The 26845-nt window shown below is 65.4% G+C and overlaps 1 protein-coding gene across 1 annotated transcript; it reads right to left on the reverse strand.

Moving 5' to 3' along the window:
• Positions 1 to 1677: 1677 nt before the first annotated feature.
• Positions 1678 to 26845, reverse strand: ELN (elastin). The gene is made up of 33 exons (XM_075169135.1): positions 26046 to 26845; positions 19359 to 19412; positions 18855 to 18881; positions 18636 to 18668; positions 16647 to 16739; positions 15898 to 15963; positions 15765 to 15812; positions 14538 to 14609; positions 14277 to 14303; positions 13997 to 14068; positions 10895 to 10921; positions 10320 to 10388; positions 9980 to 10024; positions 9757 to 9840; positions 9607 to 9666; positions 8552 to 8656; positions 8412 to 8459; positions 6853 to 6984; positions 6712 to 6771; positions 6424 to 6555; positions 6262 to 6321; positions 5352 to 5474; positions 5096 to 5149; positions 4756 to 4866; positions 4524 to 4571; positions 4089 to 4130; positions 3844 to 3903; positions 3321 to 3362; positions 3177 to 3203; positions 2847 to 2888; positions 2599 to 2628; positions 2441 to 2491; positions 1678 to 2310 (listed from the first exon to the last, which is right to left on the reverse strand). The coding sequence occupies exons 1-33, from the start codon at positions 26122 to 26124 to the stop codon at positions 2261 to 2263; spliced, it is 2073 nt and encodes a 690-aa protein (XP_075025236.1). The 5' UTR covers positions 26125 to 26845; the 3' UTR covers positions 1678 to 2260.

Genomic DNA, 26845 nt, shown 5'->3' on the forward strand with positions numbered 1-26845 from the left:
CGGGTGTCCCCATCCACCCCGGGCGGTCACCGTGGGACAGGGCGCGGGTGTCCCCATCCACCCCGGGCTGACACTGTGGGACAGGGCGCGGGTGTCCCCATCCACCCCGGGCTGTCAGCGTGGGACAGGGCGCGGGTGTCCCCATCCACCCCGGGCTGACACTGTGGGACAGGGCGCGGGTGTCCCCATCCACCCCGGACTGTCACTGTGGGACAGGGCGCGGGTGTCCCCATCCACTCCGGGCTGTCACTGTGGGACAGGGCGCGGGTGTCCCCATCCACCCCGGGCGGTCAGCGTGGGACAGGGCGCGGGTGTCCCCATCCACCCCGGACTGTCACCGTGGGACAGGGCGCGGGTGTCCCCATCCACCCTGGGCTGACACTGTGGGACAGGGCGCGGGTGTCCCCATCCACCCCGGGCTGTCAGCGTGGGACAGGGCGCGGGTGTCCCCATCCACCCCGGGCTGTCAGCGTGGGACAGGGCACGGGTGTCCCCATCCACCCCGGGCTGTCACTGTGGGACAGGGCGCGGGTGTCCCCATCCACCCTGGGCTGACACTGTGGGACAGGGCGCGGGTGTCCCCATCCACCCCGGGCTGTCACTGTGGGACAGGGCACGGGTGTCCCCATCCACCCCAGGCGGTCAGCGTGGGACAGAGCGCGGGTGTCCCCATCCACCCCGGGCTGTCACTGTGGGACAGGGCGCGGGTGTCCCCATCCACCCTGGGCTGTCAGCGTGGGACAGGGCGCAGGTGTCCCCATCCACCCCGGGCTGTCAGCGTGGGACAGGGCGCGGGTGTCCCCATCCACCCCGGGCGGTCAGCGTGGGACAGGGCGCGGGTGTCCCCATCCACCCCGGGCTGTCACTGTGGGACAGGGCGCAGGTATCCCCATCCACCCTGGGCTGTCAGCGTGGGACAGGGCGCGGGTGTCCCCATCCACCCCGGGCTGTTAGCGTGGGACAGCGCGCGGGTGTCGCTCTGGGTCCCTGGGCTGTCACCATGGGACAGGGCATGGACATCCCCATCATCCCTTGGTCTGTCATCATGGGGCAGGCCATGGATGTCCTCCTTATCCCTCGGGCTGTCACCATGGGCCAGCGCACAGATGTTTCCATCATCCCCTGGGCTGTGACCAAGGGCAGGGCATGGACATCTCCGTTGGTCCTCAGGCTGTCATGCCCATGGGTTGGGGCATAGACATCCCCCTGCATCCCCAGGCCATCACCATGGGACAGGGCGTGGACCTCCTCCTGGGTCCCTAGGCTGTTACCATGGGACAGGGCATAGATGTCCCCCTCATGGCCCAGGCTGTCACCATAGGAGAGGGCACAGACCTCCCCCTGGGTCCCTGGGCTGTCATGGTGGGACAGGGCATGGACATCCCGGTCATCCCCTGGTCTGTCACCATGGGACAGGGCATGGATGTCCCCCTCGTTCCTGAGACTGTCATTGTGGGACGGTGCATGGGCATCCCCCTGGGTCCCCAGGCTGTCCCCTCACCCACCCCTGTGTCCCAGGGCTGTGACCATGTAATGGGGCAAATGGCATCCCTGGATCAAGGACGCAGCATGTCCCCAGGCTTGGGCAGAGCCATGGGCGCAAGACAAGGGGGCAGTGCCACCCGGTCACCACCACGGGGAGGGGGACAGGGACACGGGATGGAGCCAGAGTCCTTTAAAAACTTGTCCTTTATTAGTCTGTCGGAAGCGAGTCCCTCTGTATAGGGCGTCCCACCCAGTTATAGCAAAGTGAGTAACATGAAGGGACCAAGCCCCTCCTGCCCGCAGCCCCCCCGGGACGGGGGGAGCGCGGGGACCGCGGGGGGCCCCAGGGCGACGGGGACATCCCCCCCGCCACGCAGCCCCCCGCCGCCGGGACCCCCTTCCCTCCCTCCCTCCAATGTGGGGTGCCCCTCATCCTGCCCCCCCCTCCCCCGGGGTCAGCTCTGGGGCTGGGGGGGGGGGTGACACCCCAAGACCCCCCCCCCCAAATCCCGCAGGGAGCGATAGCACCAAGGGGGACGGCTGCTCCCCGCAGTTTATTCCGCGCTCCCTGCCGGGCCGGAGGGGCTGGGGGGGGGGACAGGCGCTGCTGGAGGTGCGGGGTCCCTCCTGGGAACGTGGGACCGGGAATGGCCCCGGCGTGGGGGGGGGGTCCGGGGTTTTGGGGAGGGAGGGATGTCTCAGCTTTGCTTGGGATTTACATTCTGGACCATGCAGTAGCACCAAAGTTCATGAGGTCATCAGTGACGGCGGGCGGTTACTTCCGCTTCCTCCCGCAGTACTTCCCTTGTGCGCAGCCCACGCCGCCTGGGTGGGGGGGATGCACAGGGTGAGCCCCCCCTGCACCCCTCGGACCCCTGGGGGGTGGCTGGGAGAAGAGCAGGGGGTGCAGGAGCCGGCCCCAGCGGGTGGGGGGTCACCCGGCGGCAGCGCTCACCTCTAAAGCCCAGGGCACCGAGGGCTCCTCCAAAGGTCTTGGGGGGCTTCCCTGTGGGGGGGGAAGGCAGAGCGGGGTGAGTGGAACCCCCACCCTGGGTGCAGGGGGATATGCACCCCCCACCCCAAAAACGCCCCACTTGGGGGATGGACACTCACCACCAAACCCCAGCTGGCCGGCGACCCCACCTGAAAGCAGAGCGAAGCCCTCAGCACCCACCGGGCACCCACATTGCTCTGCCCCGCACCCCCATTTGAGCACCCCCCAGCTCAGCCTGGTCCCCTGGGTCCCTCCCCAGGCCGTGACCGTGTCCCCATGCTCCATGGACTGTGCGTGTCCCCGCGAGCCAGCCGGGCACCGAGATGGGTCCCGGGTGCGTGCCAAGGCACCGAGCTGAGGACGGTACCTGGAAATATCGGTGACACGCCAAAGCCAGGAACTCCAACCCCTGGGGAAAAAGCAACAGTCTGTGACAGCCTGTGACAGCAGTGCCACCCCAACCCGGCCTGGCTGGGGACACCCTGGCTGGGGACACCCTGGCTGGGGACACCCTGGCTCACTGCAGGGACAGGAGCCGCTGCAAGAGCCCCTGTCCCCGCCGGGGCACCCGCCTGGCTTCGGGGTGCTCTCCCGGGCAGTGGCATGCCCAGTGGGGGACGGCAGCAGTGTGGGGACAGCAAGCAGGGATGAGCGTGGCGCGGTAGGGGACACCCCAGCCCCAAACGGTGGCACTCACCTGGCTGCAGCCCCCCAACACCAAAACCTGTGGGATGAGAGAGCCCTGGTGAGGGCGGGGAGCGGGGGGACAGGGATGGGGATGGGGACAGGGATGGGGGTCACCCCTCCAGCCGCCCCCGGCTCAGCTCCCCCTGTTCCTTACCTGGCTTGGGAGGTTTCCCAACAGCTCCTGGATACAAGATCCCTGCGTTAGAGAGGGGCGTCAGTGCAGCCCCCACCGGGGCTCGCTGCCCCCGGGGCTGCAGCCAGACCCTGCTATGAGCCCAGAGGGTCCCCAGGCAGGGACCTGCAACTCCGCATGTTGGGGACATGGTACAATACCGTCCCCTGTCCCCATGGCATGGGCAACGCTGGTGCTATGGCCCTCGGTACCTGCTTGGCGATGGCATTCCTTTCCGATCACACCGCGGGACCAGGGCAGGCGGCAGACACAAGATGGGGCACAGGGCACAGTGACAGTGTGGGGTGGGACCGCGCCATGGGACCGGGAGGGGACAAAAGCAACCCTGCATCCCCTGCATCCCGTACATCCCCTGCATCCCATACATCCCTTGCATCCCATACATCCCCTTTCATTTTCGGCACTCTGCCAGCGTGTCGCTGCCACTCCTCTCCCTGCACCCCAGCCCTGGGGAGCCCCGATGCCAGGGGTCAGCATCACTCACCAGCACCGAGCCCACCAACTCCAAGGCCACCGACTCCGAGGCCACCGACTCCGAGGCCACCTGTGACGGGGATCCCGGGTGAGCGCCAGCGGGGACGGGCAGCGGGGCAGCATCTGAGCCGCTCCTCGCCCAGCCCCACGTGTGCCCGTCCTTCCTCGGGCAGCCCCACTCCCCCCATGCCCTGGGGGAGCATCCCTCTGCCTGCACATCCCCGCTGCCTGGGCTCAGCTCCTGCCAGCACCTACCTGGGATGGCACCAACCCCTGGGACTCCAGCCCCGGGAACGCCTGTCAGAGAGACACCATTAACCCCTGTCCCCCTGCAGCCCAGCACCCACAGCTCGGGGCACCCCCAGCCAGTGCTTGACCCACTGGGGGGGCCCTGACACCCATCTTGGGTGTCCCCGGCACCCATCTTACAGCACCCAGAGCAAGAAGACTCTGCAGGCAATGCAGAGCAGGAGAAAAATGTCCCCAGCGAGTCCAGGGGAGGGGGCATGGGTGGCACCTTGCACCCTCAGGTGACAGCCTGCCACCTCCCATGCCTGGGCTATGCTCCGCCGGGGCACCAGGGGCATGCAGGGGACACGAAGTGAGGCCAGCACCCTGATGGCCACACGAGGAGGGTGCCCGGTGACGGTCCGAGGTGGACCTGGGGCAGGGTGGGGCAGAGATACATACCGAATTTGGGAGGTTTAGCACCAGGTTGCACCCCTACTTGGGGGATGCCTGCAAAGCGAATGAGGACACCGCAGTTAGGACGGTCACCCCTGCTCCTCTCCCGCGTGCCACCGTCCCCCATCCCGCCTGCATCCCCCCCCGTCACCCCTCCACATGGCTCAGTGGCTTTTAGCATCCCCAGCCACCGCTGTGCCCAAGCAGGTCCCCAAACAGGGTGTGACAAACCACGTACCGGGTACCCCCACGCCCGGCACCAACCCGGGCACGACGCCGACGCCGGGCGTCACTCCTGGCACTCCAGCAACGCCGGGCACCACACCTGGCACCCCTCCGACGCCGGCACCTGCGAAGAGAGGGGGTGAGGCAGCGTGGGGGTGATCCCCGTGTGATCCCCATACTCCCATGGGATGATGTGCCTCCCATGGGGTGCCCACCCCCAAAGACCCCCGGCTCCCCCTGGACCAGTCTGAGCCACACCAGGGCTCATGGGAAGACCCCACATGCCCACCGGGCGGGGAGGGCTGCCTGCTGTGGGCTGAGCCGTGAGCGATGGGCTTCTCCAGCCGACTCACCGAATTTGGCTGCCTTCGCTGCTGCTTTTGCTGCTGCGGACGGAACTCCGACCCCTGAGTGGAGACAGCAAGAGGGGTGTCAGTGTCCCCGGGGGGATCCTCTCTAGCAATGCTGGGCAAAGCCCATCCCTCCTGCCTTGTCTGCATCCCCCATTGGATGTCCATGAGTTGATGGAGACCACCGAGGTCTTCCTCACGGCTGTCCTGCCCCCACACCAGCCAGGCTGCCACCACCACCCACCTTCCTCCTCCTCACCTGGGACACCTCCAATGCCAGGAGCCAGGCCACCTACACCAGGAGCAAGGCCTCCCACGCCGGGAGCTAGACCACCTACACCAGGAGCCAGGCCACCCACACCAGGAGCCAGGCCACCTACTCCTGCAAGGAGAGAGGGAAGGATTGGGGCTTCAGCTCAGGAAGAGAGGTGGTGGAAGGAGCTGGCTGAAAAGGCATGGCAGGCTGGATGGTAAGATTGATGGATGGGTGGATGGATGGATGGACGGGTGGATGGATGGATAAATGGTGGGGTGGATGGATGCTGGGGTGGATGGGTAGCTGGCTGGATGGATGTGGAGTGGGTAGATGGGTGGCGGGGTGGATGGATGGATGGTGCAAGGGATGGGTGGATACGTGGATAGATGTGGAGTGTTTGGATGGATGGTGGGATGGATGGATGGATGGTGGGATGGATGGATGGATGGTGAGATGGATGTTGGGGTGGATGGTGGGATGGATGGATGGATGGATGGATGGATGGATGGATGGTGAGATGGATGGATGGATGGATGGTGAGATGGATGAATGGATGGAGGTGTGGATGGATGGACAGGTGAGTGGACAGATGGATACTGAGGTGACTGGCTGCTGGCTGGCTGGCTGGTGGTGTGGAGGGGTGGGTAGTAGGGAGGGTGGATGGACTAATGTATGAGAAGGTGTATGGATGGTGAACCTAGGACCCTCCACGCAGACCAGCTCTCTGGAGAGCACCCCCTGACACAGCCAGGACCTCATCCCACGTACAGCCCTGCGGAGAGCTCATCCCTCGCCCCGACCCACAGGGACCCCGTGCAGTGCCGGGCCTCAGACCCGATGAGGGGAGCAGCCCGGGGTGGGGAGGCGGCAGGAGACAGGACACGTGTGGTAACCCCGGGTAACCCCCACTTACCGTACTTGGCTGCTTTGGCGGCTGCTTTGGCAGCAGCAGCGGCCGCTGGAGCTCCGACTCCTGGGGGAGAGGAGGAGCGTGAGGGGCAGCGATGGGCCGTGGGGACCATGCCAGCACCCCTCAGCCGGCACCGCTGGGGACGTCCCAAGCATCCCATCTCACCTGGTATGGCTCCGGGCACCAGACCGGGCACGCCGACACCAGGCACACCAACTCCGGGCACACCAACTCCGGGCACACCGACACCGGGCACACCGACACCGGGCACGCCGACACCGGGCACGCGCCCTGCTCCTGCAGAGAGGTTCAGGGATGTGGCTGAGCAGGCAGGCTCCATAGGCAGGGGTCCTGCTGACCTCCCCGCCACCCACAGCACCAGGGGTTGCCCCTCACCCTGCCCATTTGCAAGCATCCCTCCTCCCTCCCTGGGAAAGGATGACGGTGACTCACCGAACGCCGCAGCTTTCGCTGCAGCTTTCGCCGCGGCTGCTGCGGCATCTGGGACACCCACTGCGGGGACAGAAGGGAGAGAGTCAGGGGACCAGTGAGGCCAGCACCATCCCATCGGCTCGTGCCAGCCCATCCGCTCACCTCCGACACCGGGCACCACGCCGGGAACCCCAGCCACGCCGGGCACGCCTGGGACACCGGGGACACCGGGGACGCCAGGAACGCCAGGAACACCAGGAACACCACCAATGCCAGGAACGCCGACGCCAGCTCCTGCAGGTGATGAGAGGGGAGAAGTTAGATCTCGTTGCAGCAACAGTTGAAAGGTGGGACCTTGTCATAGGTCTGCTCTCATCATCGAGCCGCTGTGAGGAGAGCACCCCACCACCTCGTCTCAGGAGACATGCACAGTGGTGCAAGGGAGGGACTGGTCCTGTGACTCCCAAGAGGCCCCAGTGAGGATGGTAAATCTGCTGTTGTAAAAGAGAGGCTGGGAAGTCACCAGCACAAGGGACCATGATGATCCTCATCATCACGGGGGACTCCAGGTGGTCCTCATCATGGGGACATCAAGCCTTGCAGCCAAACAGGCCATGGAGGAGAAGTGGCTGGTGGTCCCCAGTAGCTGCCTGGAAGGGCAGGGTGCCCTGGGCACTGGCCAGACTGGGAAGCTGCCCAGGTCAGTGCTTTGACCCGCTGGCACTTGTTAGTGCCACAGGGAGAAGCATCAGGTCACTTCTGGAAGGGCTGAGTGCCAGAGAGTTTGTCCTCATGGCCCTCTGCTCGGCACCCCACCACAGAGCACACACCCGTTAACTTATCACTGCCATGTTTCTCCCTAAATCCCATCCTTCCCTGGGCACATGGTGGGATTTTTTTTCCTACATAATGCAGCAGAGATATGGAAGAAATGGCCAGCAGCGGTTTAGCCCTCAAAGGAAAGCTGCCATCAAGCGTGGCTGCTCCCAGGGGACTCCCAGGGCCCTGCAGTGATGATGCAGGAGAAGGTCCTGGGACCTGGCCATGTAACCTCTGGCACTGCCTTTTGGAGCAGCACATGGAACCCCCAGCCCTGCGTGGAGCCTGAGGGCCACTTCTGCCTCCTTTCTGCACCCGAGCTCCCAGCTTCCCTGCTGCTTGGCCGTGTCCCTCGTCCCCTCCAGGCTCCTCCTTGCTGGAGCTCCCTTGGGGGTGGTTATGCCTGCTGGGCACCTGGGTCTTGCTAGACCAAGTCGGATGCACTTGCTGGATCCCACCAGGTTTTTGGAAGGCGGTGACCCTGGGCAGGGCTCCTTCTGCCAGGGATGTCTGCCCACGCGGGCAGCGAGGCTGAGCTCGCGGGCACCAGACCCTGGGTCAGGTCTGCTGCTGGAAAAATGGATTTGGTACAAAAACCAAGAATTCAGACAAGGTCCAAAACCACAAGTTCGGTCTCATGCGTTGACCTCCACGAAGAAGCCTGCAGAAACCCCAGAGAGGGAGAAGGTCCTGCCCTGGGGATGAAGCCAAGCCCGGATGCAGTAGCTGGGACCTGGGCTGGGCGCATCCCATCTGTGGATGCTTCCCCGTAATGACCCATCAGGAGCGATCCCCAGGGGAGATCCGCCTGCCTGGGGGCACCCTGAGTACCATGGGTGGAGAGGGTCAGCAGGGGTCTCCTGGGAACTGCTGGGGAGCTTCTTGCACCGCGCAGCACGTACCGAACTTAGCTGCCTTTGCTGCTGCTGCTGCTGCTGGCGCCCCGACTCCTGGGGACAAGGGAGAGAGGCACCCTCAGCCACCAGCCCCCGTGCTCCCCGCAGAGCCGGTCGGTGGGGACAGGGCTCCTAAGAACAGTCACCTGCCACCCCGGGGACAGCTCCGACACCGGGCACCAAGCCGGGGACACCGCCAACGCCGGGCACGAGGCCTGGGACGCCGCCAACCCCAGGCAGCACCCCTGGACCTGGAGGGAAGCAGAGCAGTCAGACCACCCCCCCAAAATACTCCGTGCCACTGGTGGGGACACGGTCTGCCCCGGTGTCATGGGAGGCTCCGGGGCACCTGGCTTTGAGGTGGTCTCTCCACACCTCCCAAACCAGCTGCTCAGGGGACCTGGAATGCACCCAGGATTGGGATTCCCAGCTCCCTACACCCAACCCAGGGGTCTGGAGCCCACCCGGCCACCCAGGAGCTTGGGGACCCCCAAGGTCCCCCAAGGCCATGGTTGTAAATCCCAGCTGCTCCCAGGGCTGATGCATTTCCTCTGGATGCTCCAATGAGCGGTTGTTTGCTACTCGCTTTTCTCCCGCAAAACAGCCAACAAGGGGAGCAGTGAACACAAGATCTGCATCACCAAGCGCATCCCTCCACTAACGAATGTCAGCTCGTTACAGATACCATCTCCCCAGACAAGCTACCGGGACCTGGCACATCAAAACCACTTCTCTTATGGAGAAACCATCAGTGATGGGGACGTACTGCCCCGTGTCATGCTGTTGCGTTGCGAAGTGGGCAGCCAGCCCTCCAGCCACCGCCAAAAAAGCTGCTTTTTGCAAACCAGGCTTTGCTACGCCCAAGCCCAGCTTTCCCAACAGGCTGCTAGAAGCTGTCCCCAAGGAGGTAAAGCCCCTCTGCAGCCCTGGGGGGAGGTTTCGCACCTTGCTGCCTTCCACCCGCAAAAGCCGCTGGCTCAGCAGAGTGGCTTCACCTCTCCCCGAGCTCCAGCAAGCAGCCGCTGGAGCCAGGGCAGGGGTCTGGGGCTGGGAGAGCACCCCAGGAGATGGGGCAGGGGGTGGTGGTGCAGGCAGTGAGGCTGCACAGCCCTGGCACCAATGCACGGCTCTTCCATGCCCCGAGAGTGAGCCCAGCCCCCCAGGCAGCTGCTGGATCTGTCCGAGACAGCAGGGAACTCACCAAAAGCTCCTGCCTTCGCCGCTGCCTTCGCTGCTGCCGCCGCCGCTGCTGGCCCTCCAACTGCCGGGGTAGCGGGAGAGAGTCAGGGGTGCGGGACGGGGGGAGGTGACCCTCCCCAAGCCCCAGGGCCGAGCCCCACCATCACCTCACCTCCGACTCCTGGGACAACGCCGACACCGGGTACCACTCCGCCGACTCCTGGGACGCCGCCAACCCCGGGCAGGACACCGGCTCCTGACGCAGGGGAGAAGGGGACCGTCAGCTCGGTGATGCAGGGACACAACCAACATCCCCCCCAGCCCGGGAGGGAGGGAGGGAGCAGCTGCCCCACTGGGGAAATGGGTGACGGATGTGCCTGCGGAGGGCGACTCACCAAGTTTCGCTGCTGCTTTTGCTGCTGCCGCCTGTGCTCCGACTCCTGGGGAAGGACATGGGCAGCCGCTGAGGTCCTGAGACCATTCCCACCTCAGCTCCCCCATCCCACAGAGACCCTGGGGACCGGCCCCTCCTGTCAGCATCCGCCTCGCTCTCCTTTGGGAGGTGATGCACCCCTCCAGGCTGTCCCTGGGGTGACAGTGCCACCCTGGGGCCACCAGACAGCCAGGCAGTGCCCTACACCCCATCCAAGGACCAGCAAAGTGACCAGTGTGCGCGGTCCCCCGGCCATGCCCGTGCCAGTCCCCACTCCGGGGCTGCCTGAGAAGGGAGCGTACCTGTCCCGGTGGGGTACCCTGCCTTTCCTCCTACCCCGATGCCGGCTCCTATCCCGCCGGGCCCGAAGCCTGCAATCACAAACACAAAGGCAAAGCCAGGTCAGGCACTGGCCTTAGGAAGGGGGGCAAGGCAGACGGAGCAGCTCCCTCGGCCCAAAGGATCTTCCCCCCCAGCGTCGAGGGATGTGGGGAGGATGCTGGAGCCAGCTCCCCCCCCAGTTGAGATGCCAGTTCAAAGATCCCTGCCTGGAGCTGGCTGCGGCTCAGGACATGTCCTAGCAGAGAGCCAGCCAACCAGCCGACCGCTACCGGTGCCGCGGCGTGCCTGCGGATTAACGGCTCCTGGTCCCGTGGCGCGGGATGCCAGGAGAGCCGGGTTGCCCCCAGCCGGGTCCACAGGCATCACAGCAAGGCAAGGCATGGGACCCCTGAGGGACCACCTCGCCCTGGCAACGGAATGCCCCTCACACCGCCCCAGGGGTCGGTGGCCAGAGGCCATGGCAGCAGCCGGCGGAGCTGCGAGGAGCTACGACCGCGGAGCGAGGGCTACGAGCACTCACCGTAGGGCAGCTTACCAGTGCTGTAGGGCAATCCATAGCCACCTGGAGAGGAGAGAAGGTGGCGGGTTAGCACCTGGCTGCCGGTGGCCGTGCCCCCTCTGCCCCGCGGTGTAGCCCCTCTCTGCCAGCCGGCTGTGCGGCACCAGCCCTTGGGGGTCCTTCCATCGGGATCGTAAATCCTCTGGGATACAAGCCCCTGTGATGGACCCGGGCCAGGAGATGCTCTTCTCCATCACCTTGGAAGCAGCGGCTCCAAAAAGAGCCACCGCTCTCAGCCCCGCGCCGAGGGCTCTGGCACCCGAAGCCACTTTTGCAGGAGCCTCCCATGACCCCGCTTCGGTGGGGGGTCCCCTGGGAGGCCCGCGGCAAGAGCTGTACCCAGCTGGCTGCGCCACGGCCGGCTCCAAATGAAAGGTTTTAATTGAAATCAGGGCTTGGGAGCCTCTGCTGAAACGTGACCTCGTTAGGAGGTCGGCGCAAAGGGATGGGGAGGGATTACGAGCGGGAACATTGCAGCCAGGGAAATGGCTCCTTGTGAAAGAGCAGGATCCCACCATTCGGGACGGCGCGGGGATGCCTGTGACTCGGCAGGGACCATGAGCTTGGGAGCCAGCAGCACCGAGCTCCCATCACTGCTGGCAGTGGCCTGAGGAGAGATGATGGGCTGCCACATCCCTGATGGGGACACCTCGAGCGACACATAGGGTGGAGGGTGTCTCACACACCAAGCCCTCCCGCTGGAGGGGGTTGCGGGCAGGGCGGGGATGCAGCTGCCTGCAGCCAGGACGGGATTGCTCATGGCAAAGCGTCTCCTTGAGCACGGGACACCATCCCCTCCCGCCAGCCAGCATGTGGGGACCAGATTTCTCTCCACCCTGCCAGGCTGTCCCATCGTGTCCCACGCCAGCACGGCGTTGCTGGAAGGCGGAGGCTTTCCAGGCTGCGGTGGCCATGAGCCATGCCGGGTGTCCCCCACCTTGGGGACCCCCCCTTGCCCATCCCTGAGCACCTCATCAGTGCCTCGCTCACCCCAAAACTGTGGAAGGGTCCAGCACTGGGTGACACACATGGAGGTGACTCCAAGGGTCAAGAGTCCAAGCCTTGGGTCTCCGAGGGTTTTGCCGGGTCCAAGCCCAGCTCCCCACAACCCCCAGCCAGATGCGAGAGCAGCCCCCTCCCCAGGGCTGTGCGTACCCATCCTGCGCTGGTGCGGGGATGCCACCAGCATTGCCAGGGAGGCTCAGGGCCGATGGGCACACTGGCTGGCATGGAAAGGGCTTCACACAGACTGATGCCATCCCAGCGCGGCCGGGCACTGGGGAGCAGTCCCCATCCCTACGGCATCAGGTGGGACCCTGATTTCAGCCACAGCTTCAGGTTGAGCCCCCAGTGAGTGGGGTGGCCCCGGGGCCACCTGCTGAGTGGGGACAGCACAGAGCAGGAGCTGGCTAGGGCATTTGGAGCAAATCATCCAAAAAGGAGACTTCCCACTGAAAATGTTATTTTCCCCCGCTGTCCCCTCGTCCCCTCTCAACCTGGACCTACTGCAGCTGGGACACAGCGCAGGGGACGCGAGGATGTGTGGCAGCCCCCGGGTCCACCCGCAGCATCAAAACAAGAGCCTTGACAGCCAGCCCAGTGTGTCCCCACACTGCCAGCCCCAAGCCCTCAGAGGTGACAAACTGGCATCCCCCAGTGTCCCGGGAAGGACCAGGGTGCCAGGCAGCACCCAGCAGCTGAAACCACAGCTGAGGACACCACAACTGTCCTGCTGGTTCCCGCGAGAGACGCGACGCACTGATGGGGCTCCCTGGCCAAGGGGATGGGTGTCCTCCCCTGATTCATTTAACGAAGGCTCCCCATGAAGTGGGTCAGCCGGCAGCGGCGTCCCATCCGGGCTGTGGGCCACTGGCGGGGCCGCTGAGGGATGGAGCCAGGCATGGCCGCGCCATGCGCCGGCGGTTTGCTCTCTGCACCGGGCACCCCATGAAAGGCGGTCTGGGGCCGGGCTGTGGCCGGGAGGCCAGACGGTATCCGATGGCGGCGGGGCCGAGTCGCCCTAACGAGCGTAATTCTGCCTCCGCGGGAGGAAGCTGGAGCGGGCCAAGTATTTCTGCTGCCGTTTGTGGTGACGGGCCCCGGTGGGGGGAAGCCAGCAGAGCTGCCAGGGCTGGCGCCCGTGCCGGGGTGGGACCTGCTCCCCAGGGCTGGGTTCCCCCCGCCAAGGCTTTCCTGCCTGCAGCAACTTCTTTCGGCGAGTAGGAAAATGCCTATGGATCTGCTCGCTCCCCAGCACCCCAGGGATGCAGGTCCCCGCCCAGATATGGCTGCCCTCCTCCTCGGGGATGCTCTTGAGACCAGCAAGCTGGCAGCGTGTCCCTTGGAGGGCACAGCACCCAGTACAGGCTGCCTGGCACTGGCCGTCCTGCCGCTGTGCCTGCGTGGGCACGGCCGGCTGGGGACAGGCAGAGCTGGCACCTGGCACAGGGCTGGGAGATGGAGGTCCCCGGAGCAGCCCAGCCTCGGAAAAGGGTGCTGAGCACCCCCAGGCTTCCCTGGGCTGGGGCTGAGCCTCGTCTGGGCGGGCAGTGGGGAGGGAGACCTGCCTGGAGCTCCATCCCCACCACCTGCCTGCTGTTGGTGGCCTTGGCTAGAGCTCCTTGAGCCAGGACATTTGGCCCAGGAGAATGCCCAGCGATGCCCAGCATAACCCCAGGAGCCACAGAAAGCAGACAATCCCTGCAAGGGCTGTGCCTTGTGCCAGGAGGAGCCAGCAGAGACAGTCTGGGGTGGCCTGGCCCAAAGCATGTCCCCAGAATATTGCTCTTTCCTACCTTACAACAGCCGGAGAGAGACACAGCATCGTCCTCGTGGGCTGGGGGCAAGACCAGCAGCAGCATCCAGGCAGCTGCCCACGGGGCTGCGATAGGCAGGGCTGCTGCTGGACTCACATGCCCGGTACCCCTTGCTCTGTCCTGCTGTCCCAGGGCCAGCACCGGCACTGCCAGGTCCAGGGGACCCGGGGGCACCGCGGCTCAGCCCTGGGGAACGGCGGGTCCTTCTCCTGGCACTGCTGGGGGTCCTTCACCCCTAGCCCCGTTGGCTGTGGCAGCTTACCTGGGAGCTTAGGAGCTTTGATGGGATACCCCAGAGGGACACCGGGCTGCTGACCTCCAAAACCTCCCAGTCCTGCAAAGCCAACAGCAGACTCTCACCTGGAGCCCGCACCCAGGCTGCCACCAGTCCTTGCGAGAGGGGAGTGCCCCGGGGCACCCCGGAAGAGGAGAGCGGGTGGCTTGGGAAGCCCTGAGGCATCTTCTGGCGTGGGGAGGCCATGGCTGTGATGAACAGGCTTGGGAAGGAAGAGAATGACAGGCGAGAGAGACGGGACACTCACCGGGGATTCCTGCGAAGGCTCCTGCTCCTAGACAGAAACACAAAGGCACCCTCAGGGCTGGTCCTCAGGGTCCAAACTAGGCTGCGTGGGCTGCGTGGGCTCAGCCGGAGATCGGCTTCGCTCACCCACGTGCCCTGTGGGGCTGCGACCCCAAAGGATGGGCTGGAGCCAGCCCCAGCAACATGGGGATGAGGGCAGAGCTGGAGCCAGCCCTGGACCCGCCCTCCACCCCGGTGTCCCCAAGGGATCGAGGGGACCTACCTGGACCTTTCGGCTTGACTCCAGCACCAGTGGGTACTCCGGGCAGCACCCCTACGCCAGGGAAGCGGACACCTGCGGCAGAGATCAGAGGGGCCAGGTGAGCATGGTGGGGCATCGTGGCATTGCTGGTACCCGAGACCCCTGCACCCAGCTCCCAAATCCTTGTCACCCATCTCTGGCTCAGCACTGACCCTTGTACCCTGGGACAGGGTACCCTCATCCCCCGGGGGCTTGCTGGGTCCCCCCTGTGCCAGCCTCCCCGCACCCCCCAGGCAGAGCTGCTGGGAAAGGGTTTGCTCCAGCCCTGCGGCTGCCTGTGCTTTGGGGGGGGGCAGGCTGCCCACGCAGGACCTCGGGGTGCTTGCAAGGGTACATGGCACCCACGAGTGGGTCCCAGTCGTGATAGCAAAGCACCAGCCCACAGCATGGTATAGCCAAGCCCAGGCATTCCTCTCTGCCCCGGTGATGTGCAGTGGCTTCATGCAAGCTGGCGCTCTTTGGGGAGCGGGAGGGGGGGGTCCTGCCTGCTGAGCCCCGACCCTCCAGGGGCAACAGGCAGCGCTTTGGCCTTGCAGTCACTTGGGTTGGGTTTTTGGTGTTGGGGGGTTTTTTTTTGGTTTGTTTTTTTTTCCCTTTTACAAATGTCTTTCATTATAACTCACGCGTTTTCAGACATGGAAAAGACATTCCTGACCAGCAACACACTTCTCCTTCTGACAATGTCGAAACATCTTGTTTTCACAAGTTTTCCTCCCCCAAATTACTTTGCAGTGAGGAATTCCTCTCCCCCCGCCACCTCCTCCCCCTCCTTCCCACGCCGCCTTTGGCTGGGCAAGCCTGCCCTGGCGTGGTCCGTGCCAGCTCCTCTCCCGGTGCCGATGCCGCCTGCTCCCGCAGAGCTTGGCACAAGACCCCCGGAGACGCTGGGTCCCCCCGCCTTTGGCATGGTGGAAATGTCACTATGGCCCCAGCGGAAGGGTTTGGAAACTGCAGGCAGCAGTGATGGGGCAGGCAGGGAGTTAGGCGGGCGGGCAGCATGGGGCGGCACGCAGCCTTCTGCGGGGCAGGGTGCTCTGCCTGCGTGGGCAGGGCAGGCGGGGGAGGTGTTATAACGCCCAGGGTACAGCTGGCCAGAAGGCTATTGACTCAAACTGGGGTGCTGCTGGTGGGGTGGGGACCCCCTCGGAGGTCGAGGTGCTGCCGGTGGGGTGGGGACCCCCAGCTCACCTGCTCCCGGGAGCACGCCGCCCGGGAAAGCTCCAGGAATCCCAGCACCTGCCGGGCGAGAGAAAGGCAGGGATGAGCACCTGGCTGGAGCGGTTCCCCCCCCCGGCCCCCCGCTTTGGGGCCGTGCACCTACCTGGTACTTTGGGGGGTTTCCCCGCCGCGCCAACCCCGGGCTGCACCCCGCCCGGTACCACCGCACCTGCAGGCAGCAGAGACCCCCTGAGCCCCGGCGCACCAGCTCCTGCCCACCCTGGCGGGCATGGCAACGCGTCTGCCCTGGGCTCGGCTATGCTGAGGACGAGGGGTATTTCCTAGCTGTGGAGACCCACCAGGACCAATTCCACCCACACCACCAATGCCAGCACCTGGGGGCATTGGGAAGAGGAGGGCACCAGTGGGAGATGCCACTGCTGGGCTACGGGTGGCCGGAGCGGTGCCAAAGGAAGGGACAAGCTCAGGACAGCTCTTGGGGGGCGAAGAGGACGCCCCAAGGCAGCACCAGGGATGGTACCCCCAGACCTGGGCACAGGGACCAGGCAGCTCGGTGGTCTCTGCTTCCGGGGGCTGGGGCTTGGCCAATGCCCCTTTCTCAGCACACCAAGACGTGCCAGGGTCCCTCTGCATTGGTGGGGGTCCCCGCGAGACCAGCACCCCCAGCTCCATGGGGAAAGCTCTCCTAACCCAGGCACCCAGGGGACACCGGGAGTCCCTGCGGGCTGCCCAAGCCCTGGCATTGCCTTGCCCACCATCATTGCCTTGCCCGCCATCATTGCCTTGCCCGCCATCATTGCCTTGCCCACCATCGTTGCCTTGCCCGCCATCGTTGCCTTGCCCGCCATCGTTGCCTTGCCCGCCATCGCATCCGACACCCCCAGCACTCACCAGCTTTCGCAGCAGCCTTGAGCGCGGCGGCGGCGGCAGCACCTGGGAAGACGCCTCCAGGGAAGGCGGCTCCGGGAAAGAGACCCGCAGCACCTGCGGGGAGGAGAACAATCAGCATGAGCATCCCCAAAAAGTGGCCGGCAAGAAGGTGTCCTGCCCTCCACGCCGGCTGTGGTGGGCTCAGGGGGTGGTGAGCCGTGGGGGGCTGCGCGGGGGTGCCGGGGGCTGGCGTTAAGCTGGGCAAGGCGGTGGTTAGCAGGCGCTGACCTGTTCTGTGCTGGCTTCTCCCTGCATCCCCCCCAAATATCTGCTCCCATCCACATCCCATCCGTCACCAGCTATGCCCACGCCACCCAGGGCACCCTGCGATGTCACCGGCTGCTGCACACACTGGGGTCCCCTGCGGCCCCGGGCAGGCTGGCCGGGCCAAATGCAGGCACTGTCCCCCTGCTGCAGACCCCATGGGGACCCCGTGTCCCTCCTCGCCTATTGCTGCTTGGGGTCACCCAGCCATGGTTGATGCCATGATGTTGGGGGACCACAGGGCTGCCCGTTGGTGGCTGCTGGTCCCTCGGGTCCGGGAAGGGCACCCAGCCCAGATGGGACCCACCAGGCAGGCTACAGAGAGTACCCGATGGGGACAAGCCACGTGCTGTCCCCAAGGTGAGTGTCTGGGGACATCGCCCTGGGGACAGTCCGGAGCCGGGGTGGCCGGTGGCCTGTGCTCACCTGGCTGCAGGCCAAGTGGGCCGAGTCCCCCGAGGCCTCCGACCCCTGGAAAGAGAAGTGGGGTGAGGCAGGGAGGGGACGGCTGGGGCCAGAGGAGCAGGAGCGTCCTGCTTGCACCATCCTGGTGGGACGGGAGCATGCCCTGGGGACGGGCACAGGGACGGGTGACAAACATGCCTGCCAGCATCCCGGTCCCCCATCCTGTCCCTTTCTGCCTCGCCTGCCCCCCACCCTGCCAGGCCACGAGGGGACGGAGCCGAAATGTTTATGGCTAAGGAATGAGTCCCTCCGGCTCCGGCCAGCGCTGCCTTCCAACATCTGGGGCTAATCAGCCCTCGCTCCCTCCAGGCGCAAATTCCACTGCCTTTGGCTCAGGGCGCGGACACCGCTCCGGCTGGGGCTTCGAGGCCGCGCCGCGTTTGGTTTTAATTACGCCGAAATAAAGGGCCTTGTTTTTCTTTCCACGAGCTGAAATCTGAGTAAACGGAGGTTGCCGGCCCCCGCCTCGGGCTGGCGCTCCTGCCGTGCAGAGGGGCTGGCTCGGGGGGCCGGGGGGTGCAGCGTGCCCCTGCCCTAGGGCACAGCGGGTACCCCTGCGGCAGGCAGGGAGGGGAGACCCGGGTCTCCGCCAAAAAGAGCATCTCTCCCTGGGCCTCGATGGGCACCGGGCATCTCTGTTAGCACCAGATTTGCCCCCTGCACATTTGGTCCCTGCTGCCCCAGCACCTCCCCACCATGTCCCAGGTTCGGTGCCCTCGGGCAGTGCATCCTCCTGCCAGCATCTCATCTCTCTCCCAATGATGCCCCCTCTTGCCCCCTCATTTCTAGGCCAGACAAACTCCAGGAGCCCCAGCAAAAGCTGCTCAGCCATGAACGCAGGCAGGCAGAGGTGCTGCCAGCTTCCCATGGGCAACGGCTCCCGGCAGGGCTGAGCAAGCGTTATCCAGCTTTGCATCTTCCTGAGGAGCTTTGGCGCAGGTTTGCAGGCAGCAAGCACCCCAAAAGGGTGATCCGTGGGGGCTGGAGGGGAGAGGGCAGTGCGCCGAAGCATGAGACGAGGGAAGGCTCCCTTGCAGCTATGGGGGCTTGGCGGGGGTTAGCGTGGCAGGGCAGGGCGGAAAGTGCCGGCTGCTGCGTGCCTTGGCCATGGGGGTGCCCAGGGTGGGGGGCTCCCCTTGGCCACGTGGGAGAAACATGAGGGCAACAGAGATCGGGAAATATCCTGGCCACTGGCATGGAAGCCAAGGAAAGGCTTCTTACCTGGTTTGAGAGGTTTTGCTCCAGCCCCAAGTCCTAGGGGAGAGTGAGCGGAGAGGGGTCAGAGCCATCCTTCCTCCGACCATCCCCCAAGGGGGGACACCGTGCTGGACAGGGCCAGCCTCATGGCAGACCCCCTGCCCGCCACAAGGCAGCTCTGCCGGGGGTGCTGCCCCCCTCCCTGTCCCGGCACACCCTGGGCAAAGGGGTCCCAGCACTCACCTGCTCCCAAACCTCCAAGCCCAGCACCTGCGAGCAATGGCACAGTCTTAGCACCCATCCCTGTAAGCACCCACCAACCCACCCACCCATGCCAGGCTCCCGGGGGTCCATGGGGAGGCAGAGAGGGTCACAAGGGTGCAAGGGGATGGAGCATCCCCCCTGGGATGTCCCCAAGCTTTTGGCTGAAACACTGGGGACAGGCTGTGACCTCTGAGCACCTCCTGTGGCCAGGGCTGGGCAGGGTGCGGGTGCCAGCCTCGGGCTAGCGACCCCCAGCGTAAGCCAGGCACTGCCACCCCGTCCTGTCCCCAGGCCATGGGGCTGGCGCTGGGGCAGCCACCCAGGGCTGAACGGCCAGACAGGGTGTCCCCATGTCCCCTGATCCCGGCTGGCAGGTCCCCAGCCCTCCGTGCTGGCTCAGAGGTACCCAGGGACCCCCCAGGCACCTGTCCCATCCCTGCAAACAGGGTGATGCCCCCCGCGATGCTGCCTGGACCCCCTTACCTGGGAAAAAGGCTCCTCCTGGGACTCCCCCTCCCGGGATAGCACCAGGGACCCCTGCAAGAGAAGAAACCCTTGTTAAAATCCCCCCAGGGATCCAAGTGTATCTGACAGGTCAAGGTGAGGGGCATCTCCTGGGACGGGGAGCTGCTCCCTGCGGAGCGGGTGGGATGCAGAGCCCGGGGGCGAGGGCTCAAGGGCAGGTCCCTGCCTTTCCTCGTACACCACGGTTTCCCCAGTGTGACACTGGTGACAGGGCTTGGAGGTGCCCCAGCCGGGAGCCAGGGAGGGCATCTTGGTGGAGGTGTCAGCAGGACAGAGGCTGTCCCAGTTCATCCCCACAGCCCACGCTTGTCCCAGCCAAGCCTGAGCATGCTTGGCTATGGCTGCCCCATGCCCACGCTGCCTGCCCTGCCTTGCCCTGCCTCTGAGCTGCCAGCGGCAAGAGCCAGCTCAGGCCAGCAGGACTGGGGTGTTGGACTGGGGGGACAGCACTGAGACCCATCCAAACCACCCGTGTCCCTCTGCCCGACTCTGTGAAGCTGAGGTAAGCACCCAGGTCCCACTGCTTTCCAGGGTGTCTGGAGCTCATGCTCAGAAGTTGTGCTCAGACACCATAGCAACGTTTTTTGGCTGGTTTGGACCCTGGCAAAGGTCTGTCTCCTGCAGACCACCAGGCAGCCATCCCCTGGGTGGTCCCCCCTGCTCCATCAAGGCCACGGATGGGGTGGAGGCTTGCAGGTGGGTTGGCGGCACAAGGAGGTTGCAGAGGGATGTTCCACTTTTGGCCAGAGCATGTTTTTGGCACTGGGGAGGTTGCCTTGGGGTTTGCAGTGGGATTTGCAGGACAGCTGGCAGGAGGATTTGAGGGTGGCCGGAGGCAAGCACAGGGCTGCCACGGCCAGCGCCCCTGCGGCAAGCTGCACCCAGCTCTCCTGCCTGCTGTGGGCAGAGGGGATGGAGTTCAGGGTGGACGGGCACTGGGGACCCTGCGGTGGCATGGCTGGGACCTGAGGACCTGCTGTCTTTCCCCGAGGCTGCAGTGGTCTCCCCAGCATCCCAGCCAGGGTGGGGGGCACCAGCACCCCCAGGAGCACAGTGGCAGAGCCCTGGCACCACCACCACAGGGTAACCAGCGCAGGCAGGTGCCAGGCAGGTGGCAGAGCTAGCACACCTCGGTGGGGGGCACATCGTGCTGCACATCTCTTCTCCACCTCAGATGCGGTTCAAACTCTGGGGGTCCCCCCTCGCTGTGCCCCATAGCCCCCCGCTTCGCCCCAACAGCTGCCCGCTGCAAGGTGGCAGGGACGAGGGTGTCCCCTGGACCCTGCTCACGTGTGTCCCCCACCACCCAGGGCACCTGGGATGGACCCCCAGCCCAGCCGCACAGAGAGGCCAGGCACCAGGATGCACCCACACGTGTGTCAGGACACACACGTGTGCAAGAGGGGTGTCAGGCTGCGCGTGCAGAGGAGATGTCGGGACACACACACTGGCAGGACAAACACCCACAAACCCATGGGGATGCACACGCAGGTGGAGGACCCGTGCCAGGACCCGTCATACAGCCCACACGTGCCCCAGCGATGCCAAAGAGTGGGGCTCAGCCCTGTGCCCCCCAAAACCACCTCCCAGGGCCCTGCTGGGGCCGGGGGCCAAATCCGGCCCTGGAGCAGCTGATGTCCCTTGGAGTGGAGGGGACACAGTCTCGGTCATCCCGCCAGCCGGCCGGCTCGCCCCTCTGGCACGGCACAGCCCAGCCCGGCTGCCGGCCAGGGCTTTACGGAGCGGCTGCTTTTCCCGGCACATTCCCCCGCCCACCCCCCCCAGCTTGGAAAAACAAATCCCAACTTCTTGCCTGTTTCCAAACTCCGAGCGTCCACACATCGCCTGTCCTCCCCCACCCGCCCTGCTGGGAGGGGACGCCCCACCGCCACTGGGAGCGAGAGCTGGCGGGATGGCCAGGGTCCGGCCAGGGACCCCCATGCCCGGCGCCAGTGACCATCTCCCACCAAGCAGGAGGGTCCCTGCTGTGCTCAGCCCCCGTGGTGCCCCCCAGCCTCAGCCCCCCGTGGCGAGGCAAGGTCCCTGCTGCTGGGATGATGCCGGGCACCCGGGAGAACCCTGGCTGAGCTCCCCTCCCCCTCTGTCTCCCTGTGCCAGCGCTGCCTGGCAGAGACCCCCAGAAAAGCTGGGACAAGGCAGGATGGCTCACAGCCTTCCTGGGGTGCATGGGGACCCTACAAGGGTCCAGGTGACACCTGCCCACAGCCACGGCTGCCATACTCAGCCCTTCATCATTGTCACCCTCCTGGGTGCTGCAGGCCTTGGCAGGGGGATCCCACTGTCACTGCCCCTCCCTGGGCATCCCCCAGACACCATCCCAGTGCCAAGGCGCTGTGCTCATCCCAGTGCCTCGTGGCAGGTCTGCGCCTTTTGGAGGATTACAGGGGATGTGCCGGTTCATCAACCATCTCCATGCCAGATCAGGAGGTGGAGGGGGTCAGCAAGTCCTGGCAGGAGCCTGGATGGCCCCGGGGCAGCGGGATGGCCAGGGTGGGGATGCCATGTGGCTTTGGGGAGCCGAGGCTTTCGCTCAGGAGCATCGCAGGAGGCTGGTCCCGCCTTGCTGCCCTCCCTGACCAGCTCTGCTGCCAAGCACGGCCAGCTCTGCGCTTCTCTTGAAGCTCTTTTACAAGCTGCCTTGGCGCTGGCAGAGCTGGGCTCGTTCTGGTGGGGAGGCAGCGCCCATAGCCCAGCTCTGGGTCTGCTCCCCGGTGTGGGCACTGCCAGGGGGCACGGGGGTCTCTGACCCGCTCGGCTCTCCAGCTGAGGACTAGCCTCGAGCAGCCAAATTCACCCCAGCATCACCAGTCCCACCCACCAGCAGCATCGCCGCAGCTCAGGTGTTGACAGCAGCCCACGCGCTCGGCACCGGCTATGCCGTGGGCTCCCCGAGGCTGCACCGGGCTACGGCAATGTCTCTCTGGCCAGACTCTGTCCTTCCCCAGCCCTGTCCTTCCCCAGCCTCGGAGGCAGGAGCCCAAAGCCCAGCTTGGGGTCTGCTCCCCAGCATGGCGTGCCCTCCATCCTCTCCATCCCGCATTCCCTTGGCACATCGGGGAAGGGGAAACTGAGTCACCAGCCTCCCAGGACCGAAGGAGCTTTGCGCTGCCTCTGCCCCTGGTCCGAGCCTGCCTGGACTCCGGGAAGGGGGGTCTCTCCTATCTCCCAGCTTGACTCCTGGGCCAGGGCTGGCCCCCAGCACCCCAGCAGCCACCCCGGGCATGTCTTCTCAGGCCAGGGGCAGGATAATTTGCATGCATATGTGCGGCCCCAGCTGTGGTAGGGTGTGACCCATGGAGGTGTTCAGGATCTGGTGTGGACCCTTATTTATAGAAACTGGACTTTTTCTTCCCTAGCTCTGTACTGCAGGTCCCTATTTGCAATATCCGCACTATCTTATCACCTGCACTATTTCTGAGTGACCACCGTTTGTATCATCTGCACCATTTCTACCTGCATCACTGCTTGCAGTTTCTATACAAGGCAGAAATACAGATGTTTTCTCTATTCGACAGCTTATTTTCCCCTCCTTTTGAGACCGAGACCAGGATCCACCGCAGAACACGAGCTCACGCCCTCTCCGGGCGGCCAAACCTCGGACCCGCCAGCGGACCTCGCAGGCCTCCCTGCGCCCGTGGGCGACCGCTCCCGGAGAAGGCTCAGCGCGTAACCGCTGCAGATATTTCCCCTCTTCCCTCATGCCGCTGTTTTCTTTTTCTTGGGAGAATCGGTTTTGGAAACATGCAGTCTCCAAGCAACTTTGAAGCTGCGTTGCATCCTGGCCTGGGCTCGCTGGTAGCAGCTCGGGGGGGAGCAGGGGGGGCTGCTGTCGAGAGCCTGGCTCCTCTCCAGCCCCTCAAGGGCTTCAGCTTTCATCTCTGAGCGCTGGCGGACAAGCAGCACCCTGCAAGTTGTTTGCAGATGCAGCAGCCCCAGCAGGCCGGTGCCTCGCGGAGGTGCCCGGCTGGGAAGGGGAGATGCCACCCCAGCCCCACAACTGGCACTACTGGCCCTGGGGGCTCTCGGAGGGTCTCCACGGTGCCCGGGCTGGGATGCCAGCACACCTGGTGCCACTCTCTGCACCCACCCGAGCTGCGCCCCGTGGTCCCAGAGCCTGCAGGGGTGGGACACCCCGCGGTCCCTTTTGTCCACCCTCCTAGGGGACCCGCTGTTCTCCAGCACGGGAAGCAGTGAGGAGCGGATGGAAGCACTGAGGGATGGATGCCCCTGTCCAAACACTGGGACACGCTGCACTTGGCACCTTTTAGGGAAACATACGGCAGCTTCCCCACACAGCGGCCTGGATCCGACCATTCACATCCCCACGGTGCCCAGTACAACTCTGCTCCCCTGGGGGTGCAGAGCAGCAGGGGCTGATCCTGACCCGCTACCGGCAGCTTCCCGAACACTGCCAGCTGCTGCAAGCTCGGGGCTCAGCCCCTCGGCAGGGGCACCGCTCTGATGGGCACAGTCTGCGCGTGCAGGGGGGCTTCCCCCTGTTCTCCCCTGACTCTGGGATCTCTCAAGGGTCCCTTTCCTGCCAGGCCGGTTTGGAGCTGCACTGGCAGCAGGTGCTGGAGGATGCTGCAGTGAGTCCTCTCCAGGTGGGTGCACCCCACAGCACCCTGGCATCCTCCCCACCCTATGCCACCGGCCGTGCCTCTGTCCCAGCTCAGTCCCCAAGGGCTGGCAGGGCACGGAGCACGGCTGTGCCACGCAGCACACCAGGCTGCAGAGACACTGGTCACTCCTCCACGGGGAAGCGTTCCCCAATGTCCCCATCAGCACTGGGACCATCTCCAGGGCCAGGGCCACCTCCTCTGTGAGCTGCTTTCCAAACCAGCAAACACCCCTGGAGATTGAGCCAGGGACTGGAGTGGGGCCAACAACCCCAAACTGCTCAGAAACTGCTGCAGGATCTCGCCCCAGGGCCAAAGTCCTCCTGAGACTTTCCCAGCTGGCCACTGCTTGAGAGCTGGGGAGCAAAACCATCCTGGTTCAGCAAGCCAGCGCAGAGCATCACTGCCGGGGACGGCGAGTGCCCAGGGCTGACCTGCATCCCACCAGGGATGGCACCTTGACCCTGAGCTGCAGCTACCCAGGATCAGGCACTGACAGCGGCTCGGCTTTACAGGCAGCTGCCTGGCTTGGCACTGCTCTGGGGTCACGCTGCCTGCACGGCCCGGGGCAGACCAGCCTGCGGTCGGGGTCCCGGGAGCCCACCGCACTGGGGCAGAGCAGGGAGCTGCAGGGCGCTGGCAGACGATGCTGCGGGCTGTGGAGGGCAGCCTTGAGGGCTCTGCCCTGGGCAAGGGGTGGCCCAGCCTGCAGCAGCCCTGGCACTGCCCTCCCCTGCCCACGGGATCCTGCCCTCTCCCCTCCTCTGATCCTCGGTCCTCTGTGGCTGAGAAGCCCCACGCGGTGGCTCTGGCACCGACCCCATCGCACGGTCTCCATGGCACAACATGAGGCAACCACCGCCTGGCTGTCCGGAGGTGGCTGTCCCATCCCTGACCCTTCTGTCCCCACCTCATAGACCCTTGTCCAGTTTGGACGTTGCAGCGGGCTATAAATCTGTGCTCAGAGCTGCTCTCCCCCTCTCTGCTCATGGCCCAACCACGAAACGCGAGCCGTCCGGCGGACAGGCACCTGCTGCGCTGGCCGCTCCGGCTTCGTCACGCAGCACCGTGGGACCACACCGCTGCGCCCTGGCTTTCGCCTCCCTGCCCCGGCAGCGGGTTTGCTGCACATGTGCATGCATGTGTGTGCGCTGGGGTGTCATGCAGCCCCTGCCACTGCCCAGCCAAGGACTGGCCAGCAAGCCATGACCCGCGCCATGCAGTGGTGGATGGACCCGATGTTGGTGACACAAGTGCAAGGAGGGTGGTGCGAGGGCCACCCAGGCACCTAGAGCCTGCGATTCGGGCGGGTCGAGCTGCTCTGCAGCCGCACCAGCCCGGCAGGCTGTGTCGCGGCCACACACTGCGCAGCAGCTCGCACACATCGACTGTGGGATGCACACGCATGCACACCCCCGCTGCCCCTCCAGCTCACACCGCCATCGCACCGGGGCAGGGGGGTGACGGGTGCCAGCTCCCCCAGTCCCTCGCAATTGCGATCCCTGTGGGAGCTTGGCAGCCACCCCCCATTGCCCTGCCCTGCGCCCTGCTTGCGCGTCCCCAAGCCTCTCGTGTCCCCAAGCCTCTCGTGTCCCCAAGCCTCTCCTGTCCCCGAGCCTCTCCTGTCCCCGAGCCTCTCTCCAGGAGGCAGCACCTTGCAGCCTCCCCCCGACAAGTGCTTCGCGCAGCAGTGCCATTCCCGGACTGCCCTGTGTCACCCCCCTCGGTGACAACCCGCCCCACCCGGACATGGCACACACCCATGAGTTGGGGGGCAAAGAACCCTCCGGGGAGGTGGCACCCCGGGGGGCTGCCCTCCCATCCTCGGGGATGTCCCCAGGGCAAGGGGGGCTGCCTCTCCCTAGTCGGGGACACGCAGCCGGGGCAGACGCGGGGCTGCCCGGGGGGCTGAGGGGGGGGCAGCAGCCGAGCCCCGGTGCCCGTGGTGGGTCCCTGCAGAAAGCGCTGGCCGGGACTAAGGGGAAGGAGCCTTTTCTTTCCTTACCTCCTTGCTGAGAAGCCGGGAGGATGGAGAAGAGGAGGAGGACTCCGGGAAGGAGGGGTGCAGCTGCCTGCCTTGCCATCTCTTGAAGGAATGCCCCCGTGCTCCCGCAGGCAGTGTGTTTTATCCCAGAGCTGCTTAATTGTTGCTTCCAAGGATGCGAGGGGAAGGGGAGGGGGGGGTTGGAAGGAGGGAGGGGAAAAGGAGAGGGAGAAGGGGGGAGAGAAGCACAGGACACTACGTCATGAGGAAAGGGCAAACACACACAAGCCTCTCCAGCCGATTGGGCTGCCGGGTTGGTTATTTTTTTTTTTTTTTTCCCTTTTCCCCTTTTCTTTTTTTTTTTTCTTTTTCTTTTCTTTTTTTTTTTTTTTTTAAATTCCTCTCCCTCGCTCCTCTCTCCAATCCGGGCGCGCCTCTGCCAAAAAAACTGGAAGCGGGGGGAGTTGCCCGGGCAGCCTGCGGGGGGAGGGCAGGGGAGGGCTGCGCCCACCCCGATGGGCCACCGCGTCCCCGGGTGGCACCGGAGGGGTCTCACGTCCCGGGTGGCACCGGGCAGAAACGGGGGGGTGGGGGGGCAGGTGGGGACCGGCGGGGCAAATGGATGCGGGGTTCAGAGGTGCAAGAGGGATGTCAAGCGAGGAGCCGCGGGGTGCCGTGGGGTGCCGGGGGAGGGAGCCGGCCCGGGCCCGGCCCTGGTGCCCGGCTGCGGCGGGTCACCACCGGCGGTGGCCGTTAGGTGGCGGGCGCGGGGTGTCCGGCCGTCGGCAGGAGGGTGAAACCAGGCAGCTTCTTGCAGAAAA

Source organism: Calonectris borealis, chromosome 19 (genome assembly GCF_964195595.1).
Source record: "Calonectris borealis chromosome 19, bCalBor7.hap1.2, whole genome shotgun sequence".
Lineage (NCBI taxonomy): Eukaryota > Metazoa > Chordata > Aves > Procellariiformes > Procellariidae > Calonectris > Calonectris borealis.